The sequence below is a fragment of the Photinus pyralis genome, unplaced genomic scaffold (genome assembly GCF_008802855.1).
Source record: "Photinus pyralis isolate 1611_PpyrPB1 unplaced genomic scaffold, Ppyr1.3 Ppyr1.4_LG3b, whole genome shotgun sequence".
Lineage (NCBI taxonomy): Eukaryota > Metazoa > Arthropoda > Insecta > Coleoptera > Lampyridae > Photinus > Photinus pyralis.
The window spans coordinates 5,430,064-5,442,064 of record NW_022170510.1 but is presented as its reverse complement, the minus strand read 5'-3'; the positions used below and the strand labels follow the sequence as shown (position 1 = coordinate 5,442,064).

At 34.0% G+C, this 12,001-nt stretch overlaps 1 protein-coding gene across 1 annotated transcript; it reads right to left on the bottom strand.

Annotated features, from left to right (window-relative positions):
* Positions 1 to 327: 327 nt before the first annotated feature.
* Positions 328 to 2,429, bottom strand: LOC116167328 (insulin-like growth factor-binding protein complex acid labile subunit). The gene is made up of 2 exons (XM_031482668.1): positions 2,365 to 2,429; positions 328 to 2,317 (listed from the first exon to the last, which is right to left on the bottom strand). Exons 1-2 carry the CDS (start codon positions 2,381 to 2,383, stop codon positions 525 to 527), a joined length of 1,812 nt encoding a protein of 603 aa, XP_031338528.1. The 5' UTR covers positions 2,384 to 2,429; the 3' UTR covers positions 328 to 524.
* Positions 2,430 to 12,001: the final 9,572 nt, after the last annotated feature.

The window sequence follows — 12,001 nt, the reverse complement described above, 5'->3', positions numbered from 1 at the left end:
TTCTTGAGTACTTATATAAACTTTTAAATAATATGATTGACGATATTACTACCACCTCTAAGCTTACTTTTCTTGTACCTAGGCCTAATTCTAGACTCCTTATTAATTAATTAGTTGCTGTAATATTGTAAAACAATTAACGATTAAGTTTTACAATTATTGATATGATTTATTTTCACGTTTTCTCCAATATAAAACTTGGTTATGTTTAATCTTTATTAATTATGTAGTTGCTGACATTTTGTATAACTAAATATTAATATTTATAATTATGTCAAATTCAATTGTATCGACATTAATTTATTAAAATATCTATATTTGGTACCAAAATGTATATACTTTATATTATGTGTATTTTTACTTTGATAATTCGTATAATAGGCATTATTGCTGTTGGATTAAATAATAAATAAAAAAATAAAAATAAATAAATGACAAGGATTGTTTCATCTTTATATTTTTAAATTAGGGAACTTATTTCTTAGAAATAGCTTCCAACGATATTCATTTGATGTGTGGTAATTTCACCAACTGTAGTTGTGTATTGAAGGAAGGTGATAATTCTTGTAACGAGCATAGAACTGTTCAACAACTGCTTCATCAATTTCATTGCCATCAATTGCAATTGCAGTTAACGAGGGAACGTTTTTAAATACTTCGAGAGATAAATCGTGCAGTAAATTACCGTCTAAATTCACAACACTTAAATTTGGCAAACTTTCAAATAGCTCTCCATCTACGTACTGTAATTCATTATAAGATAAATTGATGTAGTGAACTGAGACTAACCCGTTAAACGCCTTGTGGTGAATACTTATAATGTCATTATAACTTAAATTGAGTATCATTAAACGTTCTAAACCTTCGAAGCAGGAATTCTGTAAATAACGAATGTTATTATAATCTAACCTCAACTCATTCGTAAACTTTAAATTGGTGAACATTCCATTGGGTAAATCTCCAATTTCGTTATGTGATAAATGTAGTCGCTTTAGGCTGGGTAGATTGGAAAATGCGTTGTTAGTTATGTTTTTCAATTGATTATTCGATAAATTAAGATCCTCAAGCTGAGCTAAATGAAACAATTCGTAAGCGATCCGTTCCAGTTTGTTAAATGAGAGATTTAAAATTTTTAAACGTTGGAGCCGTCGAAAAATTCCGCTTTCGCAGTGTCGCAATTTATTTCCGTGGAGGTAAAGCTCTTCCAAGTTGGGCAAATCGTCAAAAGCTCTAAATTCAATTTCACGTAGTTCATTGTTCGCCAAATAGATTTTTCTTAGCTGGCTCGATTTGGAAAACGCTCCTGGGTACAAGTGACGAATATTATTACCAAATATAATTAAAACTTTTAAATTTCGAGGTAAAGAAGGCAACTCGCGAATACGATTTGATGATACGTCTAATTCGTTTAAGTTGTTTGATCCATTAAAGCAGGTATTGGAATGTCCCTCAATTCCGCTACCTTTCAAATATAATTTCTCGAGAGTCCCAATTTCTGTTATCGCGTCGCAATGGAGATGCTTCAAAGAATTCTGCGACAAATACAAATACTTTAAGGATATCAGCGAATCAAAGGCAGTTTCGTTAATATTAGAGATGCCGTTGTGCTCGAGCCGTAATTCCACAATTTGAGGGAGTCGATGAAAAATATCACTCGGCACTTCTTTTAGCTCGTTATTAGAGAGATTGAGATGTTTTAGACTTTTCAAACTCGTAAAACTAACTTGATCCAGAGTTTGAATAAGATTGCTATCCACGTCGAGCGTTTCGAGCGATACCAAATCTTCAAACAAATTAGGAGGTATACTCTTTATCTTATTCCTGTATAAAGAGAGCTTCTTTAGGCCATTCAATCCGCTGAAAATATGTGCATTGAAATCCGAAAGTTCGTTGTTACCTATATTCAAGGTGCGCAGATCCCGAAAATTTTTAAACGTGTAGGAATAAATCTCCTTCAAGTTGCTGGATGATAAATCTAACTCTCGCATCGGAACTACAATACCTTTCATTGTTTGAAACGATAGTTTATGTATGCTTGAAAATTTTGTCGAAAGCTGATGTAATTGAGGCAGAACGGATAATTTTGATAAGACCAAGTTGTGGATACTACTCCCGCTTAATTTCAATGACCTAAATTGGTCACCACTCATATCGTACAGTTGCCTATTGATATCATCGATGGACGACATTTTGGAACAGGTGACTTCTTCTCCATTTGATTCTTGAAATTTGCACGAACATTTCCCGCTCGGTATACTATTCACAGACACCAGAAATAAGATTGTCATCCAGTTGTTTTTCATTTTAGATAGTGGAACTGAAAATTAATGTTTAGAGATAGATTTAAAGTGTAAGATTTTGCACCACTGCCTCCACAGTTCATGCACTAATTTGACTGAAATGGAATTTGTTTATAACGCAGAATCTCACTACAAACTAATAATAACATTGATACAGAGGTTCAAATTTAATGTTATCATCTGTTACAATGATCAAAAAAACGTTTCCTAGATAACGTTTATGAATAGCGATAATTATTTCCACTCGTATATGAATACTGATGTCTATGTGTATTTTAATGCAACGGGAGAAAAAAATTCCCATGAGCTGATTTGCGGTCTATAAACCAACTATAAAAACATTCTTCTATCTACAGTTAAGGATTGTGGTAAAATTTTAGCACAATTTCTACCTTTCCTAAAGTGTATAGCGACAATCCCAAAGGTTGGAAAACTGCCAAGGTGTGCTCCATATTAAAATCTGGGATATCCTCCCAGTTAACCAAATTACAGACCTATATCTATGATGTGTAATTTTTCCAAAGCGTTGGGAAACATTTTATACGATAGGCTGTTGCTCGATCACCAACATGGTTTCGTATCAAAACTAACCTGGCATGTTTTGCACAATGTTTGGGATAAACAAATTCATTTTTTCTACATTGACTTCCAAAATGCATTTGATCAAATTCACCATTTCATTGAATACAAGAAATGTCTGAATACGGTTTTATTGGGGCTATGCTGCACCTTTTAAAATCGTATTTTTTAAACCGACTACAGTTTCTATATAAGATATAATAGCCACGAATCTAAAGCATTTGTTTTCTACCTTCTTTGGGGTTCCACAGGGTGCACCTAAAGGCCGTTTTCTTTTGATGTTTATTAATGGCCTTCCGAAACATAATCTTCCCAAAACTTTTCATGAAAGGTAGATTTATTACCTAAAGACTTAGAGGCCACATGTGTGAACCATTATTGCCAAACCACCTATCTTGTTCTACCAACCTATGTACCAACCCAACCCACTATACATTAAAAAATATCCATACCCGAACGAAAAGGGCTTACATCCGTTTAATTAATTTTGAGTCAAGTTTTTGTGTCTTACTGTGAGACGAGATCTCGTACCGTTCTTTTATTGCGTCAATTCCCTGTTATCGTTCCACTGCCGTTCTCATTCACCATCATTCCCCCTATAACATCGTCGAACCTTGATTCTCCCGAATAAATACCTATTTCGCTACTTTTCTCTATTTTCTCCTCGTTATTCGTCTTGCATTTCCAGATCACCAGGAGTGGGTTTCTAGATTTGCCTGCACGGTTGGATTTGCCGAAAATTAGTGGCGCCTAAATTCTCTGAGGAGTTTTTTTTCAGTATCGTCGAACCACCGAGATCAGCTGAAGCCGTAATGCTGGATTATTTCTTTTCTTCCAAATTTTCTTCGCCACATTAGTTTTTGGCGCCCAACGTGGGGGTCTCAAGACTATGATCGCGTCATACGTGGAAGGTAACCACCGGAACTCGAAGCCCCTTTTACAGAAATTGGAATGTGCCATGTGTACTTCAGTTAGCGAATCCACCAAGCTGACACTTTATTATATTAATTTTGGCCGTGAAATTATCCTCAATGGCAATTACCATACTGTCCCGAACCATCTATCTTCCGATAATCCAAATAACGATCCAACTTCTCGAGCTGCCATTTTTGCTAAAGTGTATAAAGATGTTCAAAAACAGTTAGCTAAGAATACCGAGCGTACCCGTCATAACTATAATTTGCGAAGACGTGATGTACAATTTAACGTAGGTGAATACGTTGGCGTAAAAACTAACTGGAGTCTGGAATCCCAAAGATTAAAAACCAACTTATGATCCCATTGTAGAAGTAGAAGTTTCATTGTTTTGTAGTAAATTTTTAATTTTGCCTGTTACCAGTTACGAACCATTTTAAGTTAGAAGTAATTTTTTTGTTTACCCTAGTTTACTTACTTTTTTTGGAAGGGGGGGGGGCTTTTAAATAAACTTATCGGGCAGCAAGGTAAATTGGAAGTTGCTTAGCTTTTGTTCCTGGGTGCTGAGGTTGTCCAGCGGTGTTCGGCAGATTCTTTGAGGTTGTATACCAGTGGCTAAATACGGGGAAAATAAGGATAGTGATGAGAGTAGAAGGGATCAAATGGAAAAGAAAAGACTGAACACGGACGATTGAAGACGGAAGATAGAAGATTTCGTAGCAGTAGGTACATATAACAGGTATAACAAATAAGAACTAAAAATAAAAGGCCCTAAAACAAAGACCCAAATTACAACGTAACACTAGTACGAACAGGCTACTTACAGGTTGGTGTGGGCCTTAAACGTAGAGACAATATAATATTTTGTGTGCTTAAATACATTGGTGGTAGAAAATTAACGCCCGGATCAAAAGGGCTGAAATCCGGTGAGCAAGAGGTAAAATATATATTGGTTGTAGAAGCAAATTACAAATACAAGTGTGGCTCCCCTCTACTCTGAATTTCCATAATAGGGTTTATAAGGACGAATTATTACGTAGGGTGAACTTTAATAGGGTAGTAATCCCAAAATTTTTGGATATTAGGGGCTATAAAAAAAGAAGATATTATTATTATTATTACTATTAAGAGGCGTTTAGTGCGTGAAAGGAAGATAAAATTGTAAGAAGAGGGCCAGAACCGAAAGAAGGGAAGAAATCCAAAGAAGAGATTTAAGAAAATCAGCACGCCTATGAGATGAAATTCAAAACAAATAAACAAATTCCTAACCTAAAAATCAAAATAAATAATGCACAAATAAGTAAAAAATGGACCTGTAACACTCGGATTCGAACCAGGGACCCTCAGCACCGCAGTTGAGCTTCGACACCACCGCGCGACACGGGCAGGACGGAGAATAAAACCCCCTGGACCAGTATTCACGCTTTCCTCACTTAAGTGCTGAGGACCAGAGAGTTCGAAGGACGGGAAAGGGAAAGAAACAGGAACTAAAGCAGCGAAGAATGCACAAGCGGTGCCCTGAAGCTATTACTGCATAGGGGAAGTTAGGGTTTTAGTGGGTAACTTAGATAGCAATGCATCTTGGATTATTTCAGTAATTATTAAGGTCCACAAAATGTGAGGAATTACGGATTGGGAACATCCTCGAAGCATGCAAGGAGAGATTCGCGCCGAGAAGACTTCACCCGCGTGAAATTATCCCCCCCAACATTAAAATAATGAAACATCAAAATATACTTCCTTCGTTTGCACATTGATTGCACATTTAAGCTCACTGCGATTTTTCGTTTGCACATTTATCTAAAAAAGATATTGAAAAAACAAATTTTGGGGGCCCAACTTTTTTTTTTCAAAAATGCGCTAATAATTAAGTTGTTATACTGGTAGCACTATCTAACGGTAAAATTATAGCACCTCCGAAAACCATATCGAAATTATTTTCTTAAATTATCGATCTCACAAGTAATCTAACTCAAAATAGACTAGAGCCTGCACATCTACACTACATCAACAAGCTTTTAGTGAAAATTTGACGTTTCTAGCTATTGTAATTGCCGAGATTTCAGCCGGACAGGCAGCCAACCAGCCGTAACGAATATATATATTTTTTTCCAAAAAAAATAAGTAAAAATAAAACACTTTTCGTCAACAGAACACAAAATCGGAATTAAAAAGCCCAAAATAAAATTTCCGTTTAATATTCCTACCTACTTCTCAATCTATTAAGAATCTATTTGCTACTTATTAGGCATTTAATAATTGATTAATAGTTATGTCAGTTGCTGTGCCTATTTTTTCATAGGCACTATTAACAGTTCTAATTGGAATAATTATTTAGCTCATTGTATCGCACCCATATAATTATTTATTTATTTTTATTTTTCCCTCTCTTGTTCTATATAGAATAGAGGCTAAAGTTTCACCGTTAATTACGTATGCTACTTATAAATACGTATGTCGTATCGAACATGTCTGTAAAAGCATTCTATATTAAAAATTTCAAAAAAGTTGGAAAATGTGCTAAAAATGGCGCTAAATATAATCATGAAGATCACCGCACAAATTCCCATGTTAATACTAAAGACGATGTGCCAAAGAAATCTAACAGAAATCAAACACGCCGTTTCCGAAATAGAGAATCCAAAATCTATCAGTCGAAATTCATTTGGTGACATTCTATAGAAATGGATGAATGTACCCAACCTTATTTCCTTAATTTCTTTTTTAGGGCCGTAAAATCGAATAAAGTAAAATATACAGTTCTATTTTAAGGTTAGGGGCTAAAATCATGCAATAGGCCTTTTTGAATAAAGGAAAAAATGTATGCTTACATAAGTAAATAAAATGAAAACGAATAAAATATATAGCGCTCCATTATTTTAATGTTGCGGTGCTAAAATCGTGAAGTTGGGCCCCCAAAATTCGTTTTTTCAATATCTTTTTTTAGGGAAATGTGCCTAGGAAGTATTTGACGTTTCATTATTTTAATGGTGGGGGACTAACTTCACGTGGCACCTATGTCTTTTCTATAAGAAAAAGAAATTCTCTGAGTCCAAAACTTTTAATTTGGATACAAAAAAGACCTGGGATGGACTCATTATTTTGATATAAATACCAACACTATTATTCGCAATGCGTTCCGCCTGCAACCTATCTTAAACGTGCAATACATTATTACCTGTAGGTCGAGGCCGATTGTCTTGTTAAAATGTGTTATCGAAATCTTGAATCTTTAATAATAATTGGTTGATTTTATAATATACAAAACGGGTCCATAATTTACCGACACTAAAATCGTTAAATATTTAAAAAAAAATTTCGTATTTGATCACACTTTAAATAGTTCAACTAGCACTAAACATAGTTGCATAATCCATAAGTAGAGCACAAACTCAATAATTAAACTAAAATTGTATTCAAACTCTTCCTTAATTGCCCTGTTACTGGAATGATAAATATTGGGTTTACGTATTTAAATAGATTTGATCAAATTTACTTCGGATAATTACTACCTAAATGACCTACTCGATAGCAATGTAAAGATAGATTTACCTACTCTCAGGTTATAAAATTGCCGCCACCTTCCACTTTCGAGTTCCATATACGATTAGGTCGCTGTCGCACGTCTCGTGTATTTTTCATTCCCTCGGATTTTCCGATATTCTTATTTTATACCAAAAAAATTACATCAATGTTTAGATTGCGCCAAATTTTCGACAGCGCAATGCAATAGCGACAAATTTTATGGGGGGTTAAAAGTAATTTTCTTTCGTAACAGCGAGCATTTTGAGAAAATTAATAGCCTCTTAAATCTTCTGCGGCGCACACCAGCAGCATATTAAATGCGTTTGTCAATAACACAGTAGCATAACGTTTGCGAAATTGAGAGGATCGTTAGCCATCTGTGATTCGAATAAATGTTTTTATTTTATCTTATTCCAATTACATACTCCTATCCTTTTTGTTGTAGGTGGATCAGGCGACTACTTTAACTGTGGAGCTATTTTTCCAATCGCGAAGTGCAACGAAATAGATTTTTTTAAAAGATCATTCTTTAGACTCTGTTGAAGGACGTCTAGAAGCACAACAAGAATTAGAAAAATTAAATTAATACACATCCATGAATATTTAAGATTCATATGGAATTAGTGAAAATCGGTCTGAGACGTGTCATACCGAGACAGTTCATATTCAGACGATTTTTTCCCAGGACTGTTCATACACGGGAAAATAAATTAATACTCAAGACAATTCATATTCAGGATTGTTCATAACCAGTACTATTCACATTCTTGGTAGAATTTTCTTAGGGTCTTCTATTTTCCCATTACTCCTTTTCAATTTTTAGAATGTTTAAAACCTTTAAATTCTTCGCAATCTCTACAATCTTCAGAACCATTAGGAACCTTGCAATATTATTAGAAACTCTTAATTCAGGGTTTTTTTTAAAATAAATGTACCTATGGGCTATGTATACTTGAAAAAAACCATGACAATGCGTGGAAAAGGTTTTTCTCTCTCACTTCAAGAATTTAATCATTAAAAATTGAATTCCCGAACCCTTCTGTTGGAAAAAAATACGCTATTATATTCGTTATGGCTGGCTGTCCGGCTGAGATCTCAGCAATTACAATTGCTAGAGACTTTAAATTTTCATTCAAATCTTTCTGATGTAGATGTGCAGGCTCTAGTCTATTTTGAGTTAAAGTACTTATGGGATCGATAATTTTAAACTTTGCTAATGAAATACTGATCTGCATTACCAAAAATGCGTTTTCATCATGCATATGTTGATTTACAACTTGTTTAAAGTATACATAGCAATTGAATAAAAGCGTTGTTATTCCTCAAAAAAGTATGGGGGCACAAACTTTTATTGCTTTTTATTTTGTGTACAAAAATGTTTTTCGTTTAGAATTAACAGATAATGTAACTTAAACAATCTTGTTTATTATATCGAGTGGGCTTCTTTCGGTGTGAGGCATGGGATCTCGGAAAAATGAGGAAGAAAACCTATGTAAACGAAATGTATTTACGTATAAATAAATCAATAAAATCTTGGAATGTTTTTGAAATTATCATACATTTTTTTTCAAATTTTTCATATTTAAAAACCTCTAGAACCTTAGTAAACAAACCTTAGTGAAATCTTTTGAAAATTTATTTCGCACTTGCCTAGGACCCTCTGATTACCTCGGAATCTGTTCCACCTCTTGTTAGAACCTATCAAAAACCCCTTTTAGCATGTTGAAATCTTACACCGTGCCTTCATAATGAAACGAGCACATTAATTTAGAGTTCCGGTTTTATATTCTGTAGAAATTCTCGTATTTCCACTTGCACGTTTTTTTACATTAGAAACTTTATACAGGGCGTAGAACTGGTTATGCACCATAGGGAATAGGGATTTCAATGCTAATTTATTTATATTGAAATACTTTTCCCCTAATTAATTTAGAGCAAAGTTAGGTAAATAGGTTTCTTGTAGGTTGAAAAATTATGCGCCTGCTCATGTCCTCATTTATTATTTTTCAATTCGGGGAACCGAAAAAAATAAATTAATTAAAATTTAGCATTTGGGTAAAAATCTGATTATTGTTTCAATAATTAGATTTTACAATTATAATTTCCTTAATTTCTCCGATTTTTCACAACAAAAAATTACAAATTGCCATATGAATAGACAAAAAATTTATTTACAATTTTGCTGTAAAATAATCAGGGGAAAAAATATTTCAATATAAAGAAATTACCATTGAAATCCCAATAGTGTGTAAACCAATTCTACACTCTATACAGGATATCTCAAGTAAGAGACATGAAGTCGTTTTTTAAATGGAACCTCCTCCGTCAGGAAATAAGACTTATTCGTCCAGGTGGTTGAAAATGTGCAAATAGAAACAATTTTTCGATTTCAAAAATGTCTTGAAGCAAAAACTTCAAATAACTAAGAAGAAGCGTTGAAACTTTTGTGTTTTTATGTCGTATACGTTATATTACATTAGTAGTAATTTTTAGAAAAGTACTCAGAATGTACAGAATATACAGGGTGTTTCAGTTAAGTAATGTCGACTGTCGAACTTATTACTTGAGACACTCTGCATATACAATTTTTGATGCAAATACTAATCGACATGTTTGAGGAATGTCCAGAATGTAAAAAACCGGAATTGAAATAAGTTTGTTTCTTTCATTATGAAGGTACTGTATATATTGCTGTGTGACCCTTTATTCGGGCGCATAAAAAAATAAATGCTGTGTCCCACGTTGGGTGTGCAACAATTATTAATGCTGTGTTCAATGGCGTGAATTCATTACACCACTCAACTAACACTTACCTAGCTAGCTCAAATTTACACAAACCCCTATAGACTTTATTTTTAAAATAACTAAAAAAAAACTTAATCTCAGGGTCCAGCTGGATTCCGAACCGCTGGAAAATTCAACATTAACTTATCCGTAATTCAAATGAAACAACACTACTAAATTGTGATATGAACTAGAAATGACCAACGATTAATCCCACACAAGAGACATTTTCATTAAACAATAACAACAAATTATACCACACGCATTATAATAAGACAAAAACATACAAAACTATAAAATAAACATTTAAATACAACAAACAAATATACTGAAGGCGAAGAGCGCCTTATTAAACATATTTTCCCGTTGCAAACGGTCGAATACAGAAAAAATAAGTCTCAAAAGTACTCACTACTTTGTTGTAATAATCCAAGTTGTTGGAGTTCACTCCCTATTTTAACGTAAACGCACAACCGTGTACACAAACTTCAATAGCACTGGTTCCATGACGATTGACATAGTTGAAAATGGCAGCTCGGGTACAAACTTTAACATTGACGAAAACTCCCTTCTATAACTTGTAACGGAATGCGTTAACACTGACTCTGTACAGCAGAAAAGTAACTGTTGTCTTTAATTTTGAACTAACAAACAACAAAAACATCGGCCGACCTCCAGAAAAATTACCCGCAACGGAACGTTACGTACACTAATTCAAATGATCCGAGACCGCTTCGCTCAACAGCGCGTATCGCCTTTTAAGTTCTCACTGCCTCCATCGCGTTTTGTATCTTCGGTAAAGGTCGACGAAAAGCAAGCACTTGTTTACAATGCACTTTCTCATCCAATTAAATTTTACCTTGATAAAGTCCCCGTATCTGTTAACTTCTTCTTTACCCACATGTTTCTAGCATAAGTACAACTACGACTAAAATTAAATAAAATTCAACGTTATCTGTCTCTTTGTAATAATTTCCATCAGATTTCCTAATTACTTGAATAAAGTTAAGTAGAGGTTGTGCCGCTTGTCATTCCCATACAACTTTAAACGAAAATTACTCTACGTATGCTCATTCCTCAGCAACCCAGGAAGGCATACTTTTATAATTGGTTTACATAGCAATATATACTTCTAGAACGCAAATGATCTTTCAGAAATTTTTATTAAGACCTTCTTAAAATTCATCTAAAATCGATAAACCACCCTGAACTCGCTAATTCCGTGGCATTTCTGTGTGTAATTATGCCCTGTTTCGCTTATACGAGGATAAGGGTGTCTTATCCTGGGATAGGAAATTTTTCAGAGCATACTCAGATAGGAAAATCGTCATTTTTCATTTTTGATTTAAAAGTACATTAAAAATAAAAAGACCCATGTATCCTTCGGTGTATCCTTAATTTTTATTTATGAGTAAAGTAAACCCAAAATTCCCCAATTCGGATTTAGACGAAGGATGGGAACAAAAGATCCGATTGGATGTGTAGGAACAATAAGTGATAGATGTTTGGAAAAACGGAAAAATGAACAGTGAACAAAAATGGATTCAAGAAAACAAAACATATAATACAATTTAAAAGAACATTTTTAAGATTGATAATCACATGCAACTAAAATCAGCACATAAATCAAACAGCAGGCGATTTTAATATTTTATGCTATTCACTGCATGCATTGGTCCAGACCTTTAATGTGTTGGCGTGACAAAAGAATATTTGAAATGCACGAAAGGAAATTCTACAGGCGACTAATTTACAGTAAAATCTATATTATGCGATTTAATTAGAAAGTTGTAAAATCGCCAGTACAATGTTCCATAAACGGTGTACGTTACCATGATTGTAAACTAGTATTTTTCTTACTTTGCGTGCACGTCATCACTCGTATTAACAAAATAAAA